The sequence below is a fragment of the Narcine bancroftii genome, chromosome 1 (assembly GCF_036971445.1).
Source record: "Narcine bancroftii isolate sNarBan1 chromosome 1, sNarBan1.hap1, whole genome shotgun sequence".
Taxonomy (NCBI): Eukaryota; Metazoa; Chordata; class Chondrichthyes; order Torpediniformes; family Narcinidae; genus Narcine; species Narcine bancroftii.
The window spans coordinates 26,012,513-26,033,165 of record NC_091469.1 but is presented as its reverse complement, the minus strand read 5'-3'; the positions used below and the strand labels follow the sequence as shown (position 1 = coordinate 26,033,165).

The window sequence follows — 20,653 nt, the reverse complement described above, 5'->3', positions numbered from 1 at the left end:
CATTGGGAAAGAGGGACAGGAGTCTAAAGATGAGCACTCAATGGCACAAAGTCAGATTCTTTCCTGCTGCCATCAGATTCCTGAATAATTAATGAACCATAGATACTGCTTTACTTTTCGTGCATTATTATTTCTATTTTTTTTTATAGTAATGTTGTAAGATGGTTATAAGATGTTTGTACTGTGATGCTCCAACAAAAGACTGAATTTCATGTCTTGTTCACGACAATAAATTCTGATTCCTTATTTAGTGTCAGTTGGTCCAATGTTTCTTAGAATATAGCATATATTTTAACTTTATATGCATATAAAATACATCCCAGTACACTAAACATCTTAAATACAATAATACTCTGTAATGTGTTGTGAGCGAGTGCAGCGAAAATACTGAGACAACAGGCTGTGAGCTCCAGAATCACAAATGCTTTATTTTGAATTCCGCGTTGCAGCCTTAAGCCTGATCTAGGTCCCGGTCCTAACATCCTGGCACTTGTGTCCTGATGACGCAAGCACGTACGCGACCTTCTGGTCTGGACCAGGAGACAGTTCTGTGATGACATTCTTTCCGTGGCTGTCCTGCCGACCATGTGTGACAAGCGGGGCCAGTTCACTGCTATAAGTATGTATGCTGCCACACAACCACACCACCCCCCCTCCCCCGCCAGAACCGGCACCAATGGTCTCGGGATGCGTTGACAGTGAGGTGTGCTGTTTCGATGGCCAATCTCTACGCCCTGTTGGGGGAACTTGTATTGGCTGGGACAAGTCCACATGCGCTGGTTTTAAATGGTCCAATGTGAATAACTCCTCCTTCCCCCACTGTCAAGGGTGAACAATGAAGTGTTTCTGTGTAGCACCCTGTATGGACCCTCATATGGTTGTTGGAGGTGAGTCCTGTGTGTGCCCCTGCGCATGAACACATACTCACAGGAAGACAAATCCAGGGGTAGTTGAAGGGCGGTTGACCATGTCGCATTGGCTGGGGTGGTGCAATAGAGCCCAGTTTGTCACGCAACTTCTCAAGGACGATTACGGTATCAGCGTCGTGGTTGGTTGCTGAGGAAGGAATTGTCTAGGCACTGTGATGGACTCTCTGTAGACTAGTTTGGCTGAGGATGTCCCGAGGTCATCCTTGGGTGCTGTGCGAATGCCTAAGAGAACCCAGGGCAGCTCGTCCACCCAGTTGGGCTTATCGAGGCATGCTATCAGCGCTGATTTGAGATGGTGGTGGATACGCTCGTCTAGTCCATTGGCTTGAGGGTGGTAAGCTGTGGTACGGTGCAGCTGGGTGCCGAGGAGTCTGGAGAATTGTGACCACAGGGGGGCAGTGAATTGTAACATTTTCCGGGACACTGAAGCAGGAGACTCAGGTAGTGAGGAAAGCCCTTGCGCATTGTTCCTGTGGAGGCATCCAGGATGGGTATGGCCTCTGGCCAGCGAGTGAATCAGTCCATCACCATGAGTAGGTAGCAGGTACCCCAGGCAGGGATCCAACTATGTCAAGATGGACGTGTTGAAACCTTTGGGTTGAGGCTTCAAAGTGTTGGAATTGGTGCCTTGTGCACTGCTGGACCTTGGACGTCTGGCAGTCTGCGTAGTTTATCGTCCACTCTGTGACTTGTTTATGCAGGCCATGCCAAACAAATTTTGCAAATGCTAGCTGCACTCTCTGCAGATGGAGGGGTACGATAAACCATGGATTAAATGGAAGACCGTTCTCCTCCACTGGGTGGAGATGAGAGGGTGGGGCTGGCCAGTGGAAAGTTCGCAGAGGAGCCTGGTGCTGTCGGCATCGAGCTGGAGGTCTTGGAGCTGCAACCCATGAGTGCTGTTCTGAAGCTGACTCATTCTGTTGTGCCCGAGCCAGATCATGGTACTTGATGCCCTGTGACATAGCAATGACTACAGACCTGGAAAGTGCATCAGCAACCATGTTGTGCTTTCCGGACAGGTGTCGGATAGCAGTTGTGAACTCAGAGATGTAAGATAAGTGTCTCTGTTGTCGGGCAGACCATGGGTCTAAGGGCTTTGCGAAGGCAAAAGTAAGCGGCTTGTGGTCGGAGTAGACAGTGAACGGACGCCCTTCCAGGAAGTAATGGAAGTGGCGGACAGCTAGGTAAAGGGCGAGCAGTTCTCTGTCAAATGTGCTGTCCTTCAATTCAGGCATCTGCAGGTGTTAACTGAAGAAAGTGAGAGGTCACCATGAGTCATCAACAAACTGTTCCAGGACAGCGCCCACAGCTGTGTTGGACATGTCGACTGTGAAGGTTGTCGGTACATTCATCCATGAGTGTACCAGCATCGTAGTGTGGTCCAGGGCTTCTATAGTCTGTTTGAATGCACTGTGTGCCTCCTCTGTCCATTCAAGCTCCTTTGACGAGCCCGACATTAACGTAAAGAGAAGGCATATAATCTTGGCTGCCACAGGGATGAATCCGTTGTAGAAATTCACCATGCCCATGAATTCCTGAAGTCCCTTCAGTGCTGTCAGTCTGGCGAACCACCGGATGGCATCAACTTTGTCTGGTAAGGGGGTGGCGTCGGCTGGGGTAATTTTGTGGCCCATAAGTCTATTTCTGCGAGGTTGAACTGGCATTTTTCTAGGTTAATGGTGAGGTAGAACTGTGCAGGGCAAGTGAACAGCTCGTGGAGGTGTGTCAAGTGCTCTGCAGGCAAGCTGCTGGCTACCAGGATGTCGTCGAGATAGATGAAGAGGAAAGGCAAGAGTCTGCCAACCGCATCTGAGGTGCTAAAAGGTCTGTGCCGCATTTTTCATATTAAATGGTATGCATATAAGCTCGAACAGCATGGACTAGCCCTGGAAGTTGACAAGTAGGGAATGCGCCTGGAGGAAATACGTGCTAAACAAGGGTTTGTCCATCAAAGCAAGCATGAAGGACCACTGGAATGTGCTGTCACTGAAACGTACAGGAATCTGCCTTTTTCCAAAGGTTCAAATGGCGGTATTATTGACAGCCCGATGGGGACCATGGGATCTTGTGTGCATCTCAAGCATTTTGAACGTTAGAGAACATCTGCACGCGCTGCAACCTTGCATGGGTCGCTGAAGTCCGCATCGGCCAAGAGGAGCCCGACGTCCTCAGCATCTGCTTGAGGAACGCCTGCTTGAACATGAGGCTTACACCCTTCCGCCAGCATGAGCATCTGTCCATGAGGGCAGAGGGGGTCCTAATGCCTTGGCTATCCAAGTGCAGGAGCCTGGCTGCACACTTGCGTCGTGAGAGGCCGTACGTGCTAATGAGGAGGTTTTTCAGAGTCATGTATTTATCTTCCTCCGATGGCGCCTGAATGAGGTCATCAACTTGTGAGGCAACTTCCTGGTCGAGCGAGTTGATAGCGTAGAAGTATCTCGTTGAATTGGAGGTAACCTGTATGATCTGGAACTGGGTCTCTGCTTGGCCGAACCAAGCGCAGAGCCTGTTTGTCCAGAAACTCAGCTGCTTGTTCCATTGTGTTGAGTCTTTGGGACATGGAGACTCGTCGGGGTCACCAATGTAGCATGTTGTGAGTGAACGCAGCGAAGAGACTGAGACAAGAGGCTGAGAGCTCCGGAATCACAACTGCTTCATTTTGAATTCTTTTAAGCCTGATCTAGGTCCCGGTCCTAATGTCCCAATGACGCAAGCACATTCACGACCTTTCGGTGTGGACCAGAAGAGGTGGTCCTGCGACGTCATCCTTGCCGCGGCTGCCCCGCCGTCCACGTGTGACAAGTGGGGCCGGTTTGCCACTACAAGCATGTACGTCACCACAACAGTACATAATAAGTCATATAACATATATATAAAATTAGCCGTCATGATTCCTGAGTGTCGTGAGGTGCACAGTGCTCTTTCTTTTTCTCCCCTCCTCCACTGGGTTGCTCGTTTCCTCACCCAACCGTTTTGCCCAGGCTGCATGCGGCATAGACTGACAGCGGCATCCCCCTCTCCTCCCCTAGGCTGTTCATCCCCTCACCCTCCCACTGCCTTGCTCAGGCTGAGCGCAGCATAGCCTGTCAGCAGATGTGCGTCACCAGCCGCCTTAAGATTGAGGAGACAATGGTAAACTATTACACAACACTATAACTTGAGATGTACGTATGTCAAATACTGAATATCCTTCAGAGAATAATATGCTTCACCAAAGCTTGACTAACAGCTGTTCAGATACTTAATTTAGCAGTTATCTTAAAGCCAGCCAATTGAAAGCGAGCTCCACTTGAACCAGAAGTAGACATCATTCTCCTTCCCTTCAGCTTGTCAGTTCGTAACTATGGGTTGTTTGCAAATCGGACGTTTTCAGCCCAGGGACTACCTGTACAGTCTTTTGCTACTTATCGGTAATTAAGTAGAAGTTCTGCCTGGCCTGCGGGTAAAGATTTCAGGGTTGTATGTGATGCCATGTACGCACCCTGACAATAAATCTGAACTTTGAACTAGCCTATTGAGCCTGTTCCCACATCTTGCTGTCATTGATTTCAATGGAATGACATCTTCAAATATGATGATATTATCAACTCTGGTTGGGGACTTGTGTTACCTCGGAGCTCATGGACTTTCTGCAGAGCAGTATCCAATTCTGGTGAACGTTTTCGTACGTGGCAGGTCAGAATAGACAAACAGTATCTAAAGAAAATAGCATAAAGTAAATGCAAATATAGAAAAGAATGGCTAAGTTCAGAATGATGAATAAATGATACTTATTTTTGGAGAACAACAATCTTTTATGAAGTAGTCATTTTAAAGTAGGATAAAGTGTAGATAACCTGTGAAAATTGTAATGTGTCAAGTTGTGGCTTTTATCATTGCAGTACTTTCTGGAGCTCAGTGAACAAATACAAGAACAAAATGCAGATGCTGGAAATCTGAGATAAAACCAGAAAATGCAGGTAGAGCAACATCAGAATGGATTGTTTTGAATGAACGGAATCGGACCCGAAATATTGCCCACTTCTCTTTCCACGGGAGTTGGCTCTATGCCATGTGCTTCCAGCAGCTCAATAGCATTAAAAAAAATTCCACACTACTGTTCTTCAAGAATAGCAAGGAAGGTTTACCATGTGTCTGGGCTAATATTTATTCCTCAATCAAAAATGGTGAAAAAAATGATCTGGTGGGAGTTTGTTAGGGTAAGTTTAATGCTGCATTACCATGGTGCCTATTTTCTGAGTACTTCATTAACTCTGAAATGTTTCTAGATGTCTAGAGGCTGCAAAAGGTGATGAAGAATGCTTGCTTACTTGTGAGGGTTTATTCTCTCCATTGTAGTTCGCAATGCATCACAGATTATGTCTACTTTATTCCCAGTCTCAGGTGCAGATGATGATGATGATGAGTTTGGCACACACGGGTACATTTTTTTTGTGACATCTTCCTCTCTGAAAAAGAGCATTATATTATGAACACAAACCACTGTCTTATTTAAAGGCAATATGAAGTTGATTTAGATATTGGGAAAAAGTAAGATATTGGTCTGGAGTTCAATAAGTTACTGATGGGAACAATATTTGTGCATTTCATTTGACAATAAACTCTTCATCATTACCAACAACTGTCATCGTTTGAGAAAGAGAACTACTGAAGGTGCGACATAAGTGTGACATAAGTGCACGCCTGACATCATAGGGTACATTTTGTCCCAGGAAAAGTGTGATTTAGATGAGCACTAAGTGTAAGAATTATACAGATGTAGGATTATGGAGATAGCAGAAGAAATAGGAGATGTACAGGAATTATGGCAGGGCTGGGGTACAGTGTAATCAATGGCCAACAAAAGGCCCATTATTAGTACAGGTACACAATCCTTTATCCGGACATCTAAAATCTGGAAAGCACCATAATTTGGCAAGTGGGGAGAGAGAACAGCAGCGCGAGTCAGGCGGGAAAGGGCGAGAGACCGGCAGCACGAGTCGGGCAGCGTGAGTTGGGCGGGCGAGAGACCAGCAGCGCGAGTCAGCCAGGCAAGGGGGAAAGACTAGCAGCATGAGTTGGGCGGGCGAGAGACCGGCAGCGTGAGTTGGGCGGACGAGAGACCGGCAGCGCGAGTCGGCCGGGCAAGGGGGAAAGACTGGCAGTGCGAGTCGAGCGGGCGAGAGACCAGCAGTGTGAGACGGCTGGGCAAGGGAGAAAGGCCGCCAGCGCGATGGGAAGGGGTGGGGGTGGATACGGCAGCACAATTCGGGTGGGTTTAATCTGGTTTTACGAAATCCAGAAACATCCTAAATTCGGAAAACACTGTCCCCCAAGGGCTCCGGATGAAGGATTGTGTACCTGTATGGTGTTACAAATACTCTTGATGGTGTGTTGCTACTTCTAACAAGGGCACTTTTCAAGTCTGGAGTCAAGGGATAATATTTCTAACAATCCAATTTGACTGAAGAACAGTACACAAAATCTGAACATAAAATCTGTGTTGAAATTCATAGAATTATCAGAGGTGTAGTCTCTTAAATGAGGCAATTGATTGCGAGGATTGCGACTATTTCAAAGAGCAGAGTGATCCAGACCATACTGCATTATCACTAAAAATATGATCTAGTTTATCACATTTCTTTTTGTGTGCAAATGGATGATGCACTTCCTGCATGACCATATTGTAAATGTACTGTGGCACCTGGAAGTTTCAATATAAAGGTAAATTCTTTTTGCTTTTCCTATTAGGGCCACTTACTTCAGTTCAGTCAGGAACAAGTTGATATAGTTTATGGAAGAAATCTGTTTCAAGAAATTCTCCACGTTTTCTAAAAAGACCTGCAGAGAAAAGATTTATTTGTGAGCATAGACTTAAGCAGCAAATGAATACAATCATTGGTAAGCTCCCGAACAATGTACGTCACTTGCATTATTTTATCTTTATCATTACGTGAAGCAGTGCGGTGCACTTAAAACTAGCTCTGGTATTTTCCACCGCCATGAACTATGATATACTGAACTGGATCCTATTTTCACAATACGAAAGTGGCTTATTCTGGTTGAAGGCATACATCAAGTGTTTGCCAATTATTGATCCATGTGTGACGTTTATTTTGGATGGCACAGTTAGAGTAGCGGTTAGAGCCACACTAATACAGCAACCTAGGTTCGAATTCAGCGTTTTATGAATGAAGTTTGTACATTCTTCCCGTGAGCTGTGTGGGTTTCCTCTGAGTGCTCCAGTTCCTTCCCCCTTCAAAAAATGCTTTATCTCTAAATTTAAAAATTAAAATAATATTGACCTCTGTATATTTAGACAAATGTTGGAAGTGCTGGAAGTGTTAGAAATACATAATTGTAAAAATGAGGTAAATACTCAGCAAGTATTTGCAAGAGAGAAAAATAGAGTTAATAACTTTAATTGCTGACTTTCCATCAGTTCTGAGGTAGTTAAATCATAAAGGACTTTTTCTTTAAAAAGTTGGGACATTTCATTATCATTGCGCTCTATTTAGTTTCAATCACAACTGATCCAAAAAAGTTTGTATCAGTGCATAGCAAAATACAGGTACACAATCCTTTATCCGGAACCCTTGGGGGAAAATTCTTAGAGATAGTACTTATAAACATCGGGATAGACAGGGTCTGATCAGGAGCACTCAACATGGATTTGTGGGAGGAAGGTCATGTTTGACCAATCTGATTGAATTTTTTGAAGAGGTGACTAGGAATGTGGATGAGGGTAGCGCAGTGGATGTTGTCTATATGGACTTCAGTAAGGCCTTCGATAAGGTACCACATGGAAGGTTAGTTAGGAAGGTGCAGTCTTTAGGTATAAATTTTAAGATAGTCAAATGGATTGAACATTGGCTGAAAGGGAGAGGCCAGAGAGTGGTAGTGGATAATTGTCTGTCAGGTTGGAGGCCGGTGACCAGTGGTGTGCCTCAAGGATCTGTACTGGGCCCATTGTTGTTCGTTATATACATTAATGATCTAGATGATGGGGTGGTGAATTGGATTAGTAAATATGGAGACGATACTAAGATAGGTGGAATAGTGGATAATGAAGAAGGTTTTCAAGGATTGCAGAGGGATTTGGGCTGCTTAGAAAAGTGGGCTGAAAAATGGCAGATGGAATTTAATGCTGATAAGTGTGAGGTGCTTCATTTTGGTAAGAAGAATCAGAATAGGACATACGTGGTAAATGGGAGAGCATTGAGGAATACAGAAGAGCAGAAAGATTTAGGAGTAATGGTACATCGTTCCCTGAAGGTAGAAACTCACGTGAATAGGGTGGTGAAGAAGGCTTTTAGTATGCTGGCCTTTATCAATCATTGCATGGAATATAGGAGTTGGGAGGTGATGTTGAGATTGTATAAGACGTTGGTGCAGCCTAATTTGGAGTTCTGTGTTCAGTTCTGGTCGCCTAATTATAGGAAGGATATAAACAGAGTGGAGAGAGTGCAGAGAAGGTTTACCAGAATGTTACCTGGATTTAAGCATCTAGAGTATAGGGAGAGATTGGACAGATTAGGTCTTTATTCTTTGGAGCGTAGAAGGTTGAGAGGGGATTTGATAGAAGTATTTAAGATTATGAAAGGGATAGACTGAGTGGATGTGGATAGACTATTTCCGTTAAGAGGAAGAAAGATTAAAACAAGAGGACATGAGTTAAGAATTAAGGGGCAGAGGTTTAGAGGTAACATGAGGGGGAACTTCTTTACTCAGAGAGTGGTAGCCGTGTGGAATGATCTTCCGGGAGAAATAGTGGCGGCGGAGTCAATTGTATTATTTAAGAAAAGGTTGGACAGGTATATGGATGAGAAGAAGATGGAGGGTTATGGGCATTGTGCAGGGAGGTGGGACTAGAAAGGGGTGTTTGGTTCGGTGCGGTCTAGAAGGGCCTAATGGCCTGTTTCCGTGCTGTAATTGTTATGTTATGTTATGTTATAGACAGTGTGTTCTGAATTTCGGATTTTTCTGGATTTCAGAACAAAAGCCAGCTGCCCCAAATTTAAGCCCACCCGAATTGTGCTGCCGTATCCACCCCCTTCCAATCGCGCTGACGTCTCTCTCCCTCTCACCCACCCATGTCACGCTGCTGTCCACCGCTCCCCCCCCCCCCCCTCAACACCACTCCCCAACCTAGTCACACTGCTGTCTTTCTCTCTCTCTCTCTCTCTCCCTCTGCTGTACCAGCACCAGGAAAAAATGCTGGTTTTTGGAGCTTTCTGGATTTTAGATGTCTGGATAAAGGATTGTGTACCTGTATGAACAATTTTCAGGCTTGAGCTGACAAGCAGCAGTAAGTTTCACATTGCCAGGCAATAATCATTTTTAACAAGAGAGTATCTAACTATTTCTGCTTGATATTCAAGGAATTACCATCACAGAATCCCAACCATGTGCATCCTTGGATCAACCTCAAAAATATTACACACTGCAAGCAGAAGACTGACATTCTGTAGAACAACATTCCTTTCATCTTCTCAAACCTTTTCCACCATCTAGAAATTTCAAGTCACGCATGTGATTAAATATTTTCCATTTGTCTGAATGAGCAGAGCTCCCATAACATCAAAGATGCTCCAGCAACATCCATCATTATCAATAACTTTAAGTCTATTCCATCTGGTTAGTGACCTGCCAGCCTTTTGAAATTGTTTTTATTTTATTTAAAGGAATATACAGGAAAAGGCTGCACCTCCACAGGTCATTTAGACTACGGACGATCTTCAGCCTCAGCGCTGATTTTTTGTCCCACCCAACATGCCTTGATTATGCAAATAGCCAAAATAATATCAATACCTGCTTTGAATATATTCAGCAACTGAGTCTCTGCAGCCCCCTTGGGCAAAACATTTGAATGATTAAGATTTTTTGTTCTCCTTTCAGTTAATTCCTGTATCCACCACATCAAGCTCCATATGAAAATGTTTTTACGCAACTACGTTATTCTTCTAAACTCAAGAGAGGAACAATTTTTCTTCAGAGGACAATCCCCAATCTCACCTCTCCTCTGATCCCAGGAATCAATCTGGATTATGCCTTGAACTTGAATTCTATCAAATCTATTGCCATCACCAACCACGATCATTGGAGACTTTTGCTTCTTACCTTTCTCCTACCATCCTTTACCTCCACATCTGCATATCCAGTTGAAGAATCACCTTGCCAGAGAAGCTTTCATTCAGATCAATTCTAGCACAACACATTGCCTCCTCAGGACAAGACATTGAAGAAATGACTGCCATTACAACACATCTTTTAATCAGTTATTTTTTCACAACTAATATGTTATTGTTTGGGAACCAAATCAGTGGAAGATGTACAATCAAGAAGAACATGCGGAAGTTTCAGTATTTATAATGGACTAGCAAAAGTTCTCACCTTTGGATTGTGATCATAAATGAGATTGAGATTTATCCTCAGCTTTCTCATACATTCAAAGGCCTCCTTGAACTTTAACCTAGAGAAAAGGTATGAAAACACTGTCAGTTTTAAGTTACAAGCTCCTGATTGCTTTCAACATCCCAAGTTCCTTTAACACAAAACAGAAAGCAGCAAAAGCAGGGGTATTTGGAACTTTCACAAAGTCAGGATAACCTGCTATAATTGGAGACTTGTACTCTTTCTTGGAAAAATAATGAATACTGATTGGCAGAAAACCGAATGGGCTTTGTGTAAAATATAGGGATGTTTTTAAACCTTTTCAGTCTTTTCCTGATCATACAGCAAATATATTTGAATATGTCTGCTGTACAACCATTTCTAAAATGGCCTCACAGTAGGCATGTTCAAATATAAATAGAATGTTGATCACCTCCATTAAATCTCCTCTTAAATTTCTTAGTTCTAGGTGCGAACAATTCCAGCTTTTGAAAAAGATCCATAAATAACAATAGAATTCAAAAACAGTTTTCAATTCAGAAATTACTTTTGTTGTCTTACAAACCTGTCCAGGTATTTTCTGAGCTGGGCAAGTATTAATGCTCTGTGGTGAATAACTTCCAGATTTCCTCTTGGCATCTGCACAGTAAAGGGAATACACAGTTTATTTCAAATAATCTAAGCATCTTAAGATCTCAGCACTTTCAATTTTGGTCCCTTATTAATTTTCATTTTACCACTGTTCCATTTACAGACTGGGGCACTGTCTCTGTAGACCCCTTCTAACACATTTTAGTCATGTCACTGCTAACCTGTAGAATGAGTTTGGCATCCTGAGGTACCACAGTCACTATGCGAGATCCTCTCTCCGTTCTGCGAACTGTCTCATCATTTGGCTGGGAATCACTATTTGGAAGATGCAGCAATTCTGTATATGAAGGTAATAAATTAATTAGCATGGCATTAATTAATATGCCAGTTCAAATACCATTTAAATAGCCAATCAACAAAAAGGAATAGAAATACATCAAAAATCCACAAATTTACTGGGAAGAGTAGAGTTGTCTAGGAATTGTGTTCGAGTGTAATTGGAGTCAAGCTGCTGGTTGATTTTTTTCTCTCACATTTTTAATATATTTATGTTAAAGAGTATATGACCATTCTAATGCCACTGTTTTACAGAGTGGTTATCATGAGATGAGTGACTCCTTGGCCATTGACTCTGAATGAATCGTATGGTTCACAACCATAAGATTGTGGTTGACTACAACTCTCCCCCAACACAATGACTTGTCTATTTTCATAGAACGCTACAGCATAGAAATCAGGCCATTTGGCCTTTCTAGTCTGTGCTGACCACTATTTTTCTAGTCCCACTGACTTGCTCCCACTCCATAACCCTCAAGACCTCTCCCATCCATCTTTTTATCCAATCTATTTTTAAAACTCAAGATCGAGCTGCATTCACATCAGATGGCAGCCCATTCCACACTCCCACCACTCTCTGAGTGAAGAACTTTCCCCTCATGCTCCCCCTTCCTAAACCTTTCCCTTTCAGCTTAAAATTATGGCTCCTCGTATTTATCTTCCCAAACTAAGTGAAAAAAGCCCAGTTTATATCTCTTGTACATCTCTATCAAATTTGCCCTCATTCTTCTTCACTCCAAGAAATAAAAATGCTAGCCTATTCAATCTTTCCCTGTAACTCAACCCCTGAAGACCTGGCAACATCCTAGTAAATCTTTTCTACTCCCTTTCAATCTTACTGATATCCTTCCAATCTTTCAATTGCAAATGATCACAGATTTCCACTTTGTCAACACTACTGTCTAATGAAACTGTCATATATTCCTCTAACATTCTGATGGATGGGTACCTCTTATCTACTCCTGGTAAACCTCAGCTAATCACACACTAGTCCCTGTAGGCTCATATCAGCTCTGTTGTCTCACACCTACATTGACCCATGGACTTAACTTTCATTGTCCATTTGATTTTTAAATTGATGCCACCCTGCTTGTTTGCTACATTCTGTTTCATCTTTTAGAAGTTTTCTTGCTTTCTTTTTAAAATGTGAATCATTTCTTTTTAAGACATTGTTTAATCTTTTTAAGGTTTATATCTCCCTCTAAACTCTTTCAGGCTGGTAACCATCTCATAAATGATAAAGCTTCTTGCACCTTCTCTACTTATTGGAGGGCAATGCCAAAATTCCCTGTATAAACTACTCTACCATAGCACATTCTTTACCTTTAAATATATTCTTCAAACTCATCCTATGGATTTAGCTTTTGGGTCTGACCTGGGCTCAATATCAATGATTTAAGTGCCAAAATGCATAATTTAAACTCAAGTTACTGTCTATGTAGATCCGTCTAATCCACAGGAGGCCCACAAAATACAAAGAAAATCTGGCGAGAGAGAGAGAGGGGGGGGAGGGGGAGAGAGAGAGAGAGAAAGAGAGAGAGAGAGAGAGAGAGGGGGGGGGAGAGGGAACAAGCTGGGTTCATTTAATTTACCCCTCTTGTAGTAAACTTTACTCCGAGGTCTGTCTAAAAACAATTAAATTTGAAAATACAAATCCAGGTTACATAAGTTGCAGAGTATACCTTATAAACTCACCTTTTAATGAAATAGTTCGAAGATTGAGACAGCGACAAGTGTGTGAATGGGTCGTGAATAGCAGGAACTCATCATATACTATAAATGAAGTAATGTTGGAAGCCATCTGTTCAGAACAGAAAAAACCCACAATAAATTAATAACATTCAGTGAATTCAATATACAAAGAAGAATTACCTCAGAAATAAAAATGCAATTCTTACCTCTGCTGCATTAACAAAAAATCGAGATCTTTCTGTCAGACCCAATACCATTTCCTTGAGGAAAGAGGAAAAGGGAAATTAATTTTGAAATCACCCAAGAAACCCAGCCAATGCTTCCACTCATTAATGATATGAGCAATTTAGCCATAGAAACAAAGGTTGTTGGCTCTGTATCCCACGAGAGACAGAGCACTACTCAGCAGAATGCATAACGAGCAGAGCTGGGCTCGGTCCTCACCTTTGAGGCCATCTGTGACAAAGAAGGTTTCCTCTGGGTGCTCTGGTTCACTCCCATACCCCAAAGATGAGTCTGTTAAATGGTCACTGTAAATTGTTGCTAGTGTGTACGTGAATGGTAGAATCTAGGGGATAGTGATATTAGTGTAGGACTAGGGCAAATCAGAGGTTAGTAGTCGCAGACTGAATGGATTGAAAAGCCTGCTTCCATGATGTATAACTCAATGATTCTAAAATAAAAGTAAATTTCCAAATGCTCAGCTCTCTCAAGAATGCTCAATGCTCCTTCTAATTAGAAACATGGGTGTTGCTAGTGTTAGGTCTGCTTTGTTCATGAATGAGTGAGACAAACACCAGGCTGAGTCGAAATCAGGGTTCTTTGTTCTTTATTACCGGATTGTAACACTTGCGACCAACCATGTTAGTCGGAGAATGCATTCTGCCGTTATCAGCAAAATGGTGATTTTTTATACCCTTGGATACATGCTTAGAACATCATCATATCATTACTTGTCCAATGACTAAAACTGTTGCTATCCTTTCCCTGCTAGCTTCCTGCCTCTCAATCCATCAATGTCTCTCTTATCTTGTAAGTACAAGGATGCATTCTGTTACTCCTTAGTACTGGGTGACTCCTTCTCCGGTCCCATCTCATGATGTTTTACCTAACAGGAGTACAAGGACACCTCCCCTTCTTGTTACTGCCCTGTACAGGGTAACTCCCTACACATTCCCATCTCATGATGTTTTACCTTACACTAGCTAGAGATCAAAATTGGCCCTCAGGATGCAGTCATCATGAATGGCTTTCAGCACGTACGTCAATGAACTGCACTCCAGCAGGAAGGTGCAGTTTGAAGAGAAAGAGAAAGACAGGTAAAAATGATAAACCTTCTCACCTCTTCTTCAATTGTACACAGAGCTGTTTCTACACAAGGCTGAGAGAATTTTACTAAACACCCAGCAGCTGTCCTCCACGGTTTGACACATGGCTCACAGGGTTCGGCAGCTGAAACAAGAGATACTGAAATTTTACTAAACAGAGAAACACAAAAATTCCAAATGCTGGTATCTCGAGCTACTGAAGGAATTCAGTGGACAGGCAATATCCATGGATAGATATGATCAGTCAACACTTGGGACGATGCATTCCATCCTGGTCACCTCATTAGAGGAAGGATGTAGATGCTCTCGAGAGGGTGAAGAGGAGGATGTTGTCTTGATTGGAGAACATGTCTTATAAAGCAAGGTTAACCAAGCTAGGGGTTCTCTCTTTGGAACGATGGATGAGAGGTAACTCAATAGAGTATACAAGATTATTCGAGGCATAGATATAATGGGAAGTCAGCACCTTTTTTCTGGAACAATAGCAAATACCAGAGGTATTTAAGGTGAATGAAGGAAAGTTCAGGACCGATGTTAGAGGTAACTTTTTTTTTTAAAACACAGGGAGTGGTGCATGCCTGGAAGCAGTAGGGAAGTTTTAGATTGTTGTGGAGTAGGTTTATATATGTCAGCACAACATCATAAGCTGAAGGCCCAGTACTGTGATGTAGTGCTCTATGTTTCAGTTTGGAACGTTTTACTTATGAATGCTGCCTGGCTAATTAGTTATTCTTCCTGCGATCTTCCAAAAATCTTCCTTGTTTCAAGACCTCCAAAAGATCACCTTTCAGCTATTTCTTTTCAAGAGAGAAAAAAATGTCCCAGGTTTGTTATTTCCAGCAGGGCTGATTCCTGAAATTAATCTGCTGATGAAGTGTCTCACTTGTCGAATTTATATGGGGAAATTTACAGTTGATCTCTTCTTGGGAATTTTTAGCTAGTAAAATCAACAGTTGGAAAGTGACATGGAGCAAAGCCAAAACTTCTTTACATGTACCCCTTAGAGGAGGAAGATCTCTACCAAAAATTAACAAATTTCTTGCAGGATAATCAAGCACCAGCCAAGTTCAAGTTAAATGCTTGAGTAGAAAAATACAAACCCCACAGGTATCTTAGTATCAGTCCGTTAGAGAGTTCCAAGGCTACAGTGTTCGCCTTATGGTTGTAGCACAAGTTGATAATCTGCCCATCAACAGTTACAGGAGTCCTGGAATAATTAAGAATCCCAAAATGGTGAAATCAATTATAACATAACGCAAAGGCAACAGCAAACTCAAGGATAAAGACAGTCCTGTTTGGGGTGTACAACAAGCAACAACCATCTCTCTGTAACCCTCCATAACTTTTCTGCCTGGTAATTCTAAGTGAAGTACTGAAATTTGCTTAAATGTAATGACTGTTTGATTCTGTGCACAGGATTGAAGATTACTGGAAACTGTAGCCTTGGAAATGTGGACAGTGGAAGAATGGCCAGTAAAAAGGACTTTCTTGAAAACACATTACACACACTTGCGCTTACATTAAGGTGGGGGGGAGGGAGGGATTGTGTAAATAACTTAGTGTTGATCTTGTTGTTCTATACTCAGAGAATTAAACTAATTTTGTTTAAGGAACCATTGCTTTGGTGTATTTTTATTGCTGCTGGTATATGGGATTCACTGAACTTTCAACAATTTATTTGGAAGCAGAAGAACTGTAGAAAATTAAGAAAAAAATAGAGTAACTAAAACAATTACAATGCTTTCTATTTTGTATAATATATTTATCTATCTATATGATTACTGTATTTAATTATATAATTATTGTATTTATTAATGCTGACAAATAAAATCATACTGCTGCAACCACCTTGAGACTGAAACTTCTATGACCACCCCTAGTTTCAGACCACAAGATGTAGGAGCAGAATCGGGCAATTCGGTCCATCAAGTCTGCTCCAACATTCAGATCATGTCCGATGTATTTTCCTTTCAGCCCTATGCATAATTTTAGGCACCCCTACAAATCAAGAACCTAGCAACCTTTACTTTAAAAGTACCCAATAACTTGGCTTCCATAGCCATCTGTGGCAACAAATTCCAGTTTCACCACCTTCTGGCTGAAGAAATTTCTCCTCATCTCTCTTCTTAAGGAACTTATTTTTATTCTGAGGCTATGCCCTCTGATCTTACTGGAAATATCTTCTCCATATCCACTCTATCTCGCCCTTTCAATATTTGGTACGTTTTGATGATATCCTCTCTCATTCTTCTAAACTTTAGCGAGTACATGCCGAGAACCATCAAATGCTCCTCATGCATTAACCTTATCATCCCTGGGATTACTCTAGTAAACCTCTTCTGGATCCTATCCATGCCAGTACATCCTTACTTAGATATGGGTCCCAATCACTATTGTGGTCTGACCATGTCTTATCAAGTCTCAGGATGCCATCAGACTCCTGAATGAACAATGAACCAGAGACACTGCCTTACTTTCTCTTTTTCTTGAACTAATTTTATTTATTTTGTAAGGTTGTTTATATAAATATTTACACTGTGATGCTGCGGCAAGACAACAAATTTTGTGACATGCTCGTGACAATAAATTTTGATTCTGAAGAATTCTGGTTCTTCACTACACCTTTATTTTTACATTCTTGCCCTCTCGAAATGAATGCTAACATTGCATTCGCCTTCCTTACTGCTGACTCAACGTGCAATAAAATGCAATGGTTCAAGCAATACCCAACCATTAATTTTCAAGGAACATCCACAGCTCAATGATGAATAAAAATTGCAAAAGTAAAAACTCGGAACACCATGAATTCCAGTACGATTATACAGTACAACTTTGATTATCCGAAATTGGATTCTCTGAAATTTTTATTTATTCAAAAATTTTTTAAAAATTCAGATAAATGAGGTTATCCAAGACAAATCAGAATTGACTGGGAACCTCGAGCGGCCAGGCAGGAGAGTGGGCCTCGAGCTCCCGGACAGGGGCGCAGGCCTCAGTGGGGAGGTGTTGATGATCGGTGGTAGCCAGCATTTTTTTTGGTGAGAATTAAACATCACTTTAATCCTTAAAAAACCTTCCCTTGTTGTTTGTTGTTGTTTAAGCATTGATACAAGTGATTTTCTGTTGCTACTGGGCTGATTTTTTTTTTAATGACCAGTTGCCCAGAAAAAAAAAAATAATTCAATATAGGCCCGGTCCCGACCATTTCGGATAATCGGAATTGTACTGCAATTGATAATTTGAATTTTGACTTTTTTTTAACTTGAAAAATGTTGAGATTCTTACCTGACGCATAATGTATCCTCCTGATTCTCATCTGATGAAGTTATCAGCTGACAGACAATAGACTGGGATGTTGTCGGTCCTTGAAATACACCCAGAAACCTATTTTCCTTTACCCAGGTTATAAAACGCAACTTCAAAGGTTTCAGAGAATCACTTTTTCCATCTTCAAAATGAATTCTGACATTTCCACAATAAAACATGAAAGGTAGGACAAGTATGGCTTAATGTAATAATTACTTTGTAAAACTATATAAACTTAATATTTTGAACACCCGAGGCTCATCTGAAACCAATCGTCTTTGATAAACAAAAAGAGGATGGAAAATGAATATATTTCAATACTTGCTTTTTATTGTTATTTGATTTTAATACACACCCACTTATGGTCCATAAAAAATAGATGAAATTGAAGCAGGAATGCAGGACCTTGCCCTTTAAGTGTGGTCTGCCATTGTATAAAATCATGGTTAATCTTTGACCACAGTCCCACTTTCTGGCATATTCTCTACTGCTTGAATATCTAAAAATTCACAGTTCTGTATTTTGAATATCCTAAGCTCCACAGCCCTATTGGGTGCAGAATTTCAAAGATATATTATCCTCCAGATGAAGAGATTTATTTGAATCAATGTCTTGAATGATCAGCCTTTTGATTTGAGTCTGTGACCCCCTGGCTCTGGATGACCCAGCTAGAGTAAACATTAACTGCATCACCTCTGTACAAATATTGCCATTTTCAATGAAATAATTCTATTAAACTCAATAAGGTACAAACCTAATTCATTTAAATTATCCTCATACAACAAACTGACCACCCAGAAATAATTAGATGGGCCTTCATTGAACTCTCTATACCCCAAGGTATAACCTTTCTTAGCTGGAGAGACAAAATATTTCCACAATATTTCAGGTGGAGTCTCACTAAGGCTTCATGTAATTCCTGCAATACATCTTTAGTTTTGTGCTCAAATCCTTTAGTCATAAAGACCAACATGCCATTCACTTACTAAATCTGGATATGAACTCTCATTGCTGCATGAAGGCCACAGAGATTCCTTTTAACAGTGCCCTTCTAGTCTCTCACCATTTAAAAATACTCTGCTTACCTATTTTTCTTGTGCCCAATCAGAAGATTAGATACTGTTGCTTAGGTTATGGTTCACTAGAACATTTTAGGAAACTGATGACAGATGTGTCACAGTGGTAATGGATGGAGAATTAAAGGTCCAGGCAACTGGAAAATTGGAGTCACCACAGGGGAATAAATAGTGTACATACTCTGTGACAAAAAAAACTAAATCTTGCTTTAAGGATTGGATTTTAGCAATCATGGTGCAAAATGTTGTCTTGATCTCTTGGCTCGATTAGGTTAATTCCTTTGATCATCTTAAATATGTCAGTATGATTACCTCTCAGTCAGTAATATTTACTGGAATACAAGCCTGGTCTGTGGAGCATGCTTTGAAATTGTCAATCTTTCAACTTTGGATGGAGGCTCATGTGCAATCTCAGACTCAGCTCAGAACAGACAGTATGCAGTAAGCATGACTTGAGGAATTCATGAAAGAGTAAAGTACACTACCTGTATGTTTTGACCAATTTGGGAGCTGATAGATGCTTTGTTAATCCACTTCCTCCAATGGCATTTAAGAAGGAATCTTGATTCACATCAGTATCTGCCAGGATGAAAATATACAAAGCTAATTGGTAATTCTTAAAAAAACATTTAATTTCTGTTCATCTCTCACAGCAATAGTATCACAACTTCACAATGTATCAAATCACTTCACAGCCAATGAGGCATTTCATATTGAAACACAAACGTTGTTTTGCATATAAAGATCTCACAACTAGCAATGCGAATACAGTGTGCTCCATAATGTTTGGGAAAAAGACATTTTTTCCTTTATTTGCTCCTGTGCTCCAGTTTTAAATTTACAATCCAACAATTCACATGTGATTAAAGTGCACATTCCAGATTATTTGTACTGTATACATCTTGGTTTGACCATGTAGAAATTAAAGCATTTTATTAAAAACACAGTCCCATAATTTCAGGGCAAATTTGGGACTTATCGATTATATATTTATTGAAGTAGTCATGTTTAGTTCTTTACTGTATATCCCTCTCTCCCTTGCATGCAATGACTGAAGTCTGTGATTCATAGACATCACCAGGTGCTCTGGTGATGCTCCGTCAGGCCTCTACTGCAGCCATCTTTAGCTTCTACTTATTTTGGGGGAATGTCCCCTTAAGTTTTCTCTTCAGCATATGGAAGGCATGCTCAATTGATTTAGTTCAGGTGACTGACTTGGCCATTCAAGAATTTTCCAGTTTTTAAGCTTTGAAAAACTCCTTTTTTGATTTAGCAGTATGTTTTCTTGTAGGACAAAGAGCTGTCCAATTAGTTTGGAAGCATTTGTTTGAATTTGAACAGATAACATATTTCCATTCACCTCAGAATTCATTTTGCTATTGCCATCAGCAGTTACATCATCAATGAAGATAATTACGATGTTTTCACAGGTGAGGTGGTATGCTTGGATCCTGGGCAGTTCGTCTAAGCTTCTATACTTTGCTCTTGGTGTCACTCTGACACAGGTCAATCTTAGTATCATTTGTCCACAAGACATTTTTCAGGAATTTTGCAGGCTCTTTTAAATACTTCTTGGCAAACTGTAATCTAGTCATCCAGTTTCTGTGACTAACTCATAATTTGCAAATTGCTAAATAGCCTCTGTATTTCTGTTCATGAAGTCTTCTGCGGACAGTAGTCATTGACACATTCAAACCTGCCTCCTGAAGAGTGTTTCTGATCTGTTGGACATATATTTGGGGATTTTTCTTCATTATAATGAGAAATCTTCTGTCATCAGTAGTGGAGGTTTTCCTTGGCCTATCAGCTCCTTTGCGATTGCTGAGCTCACCAATACTCTCTCTTTTTTTTTAATTTTTTTATTTTTCACACTATAAACCACATTGATCAAGATACATACATTTTCCTTTTCAAATATATAGTGTCATTTTCTCCGCCCCTCCCTCCTCCCCTCCCACCCTCCCTACCTCCCCTCCCATTCATTTAAAGTTCAGAATCGAAGATACATTAAACCCTTAAA

General features: G+C 41.2%; 1 protein-coding gene across 7 annotated transcripts in view; it reads right to left on the bottom strand.

Annotated features, from left to right (window-relative positions):
- Positions 1-20,653, bottom strand: part of elp1 (elongator acetyltransferase complex subunit 1) — a 130,773-nt gene that overhangs the window by 30,223 nt on the left and 79,897 nt on the right. For all 7 annotated transcript variants that reach the window (XM_069922706.1, XM_069922704.1, XM_069922719.1 and 4 more), the window contains 12 exons: positions 19,119-19,212; positions 17,537-17,713; positions 15,352-15,458; positions 14,266-14,375; positions 13,130-13,183; positions 12,927-13,032; positions 11,117-11,232; positions 10,870-10,943; positions 10,305-10,383; positions 6,673-6,752; positions 5,243-5,380; positions 4,543-4,628 (listed from right to left, as the gene is read on the bottom strand). In XM_069922706.1, the coding sequence (XP_069778807.1) occupies positions 4,543-4,628; positions 5,243-5,380; positions 6,673-6,752; positions 10,305-10,383; positions 10,870-10,943; positions 11,117-11,232; positions 12,927-13,032; positions 13,130-13,183; positions 14,266-14,375; positions 15,352-15,458; positions 17,537-17,713; positions 19,119-19,212 (1,221 nt within the window). The remainder of the gene's footprint in view (positions 1-4,542; positions 4,629-5,242; positions 5,381-6,672; positions 6,753-10,304; positions 10,384-10,869; positions 10,944-11,116; positions 11,233-12,926; positions 13,033-13,129; positions 13,184-14,265; positions 14,376-15,351; positions 15,459-17,536; positions 17,714-19,118; positions 19,213-20,653) is intronic.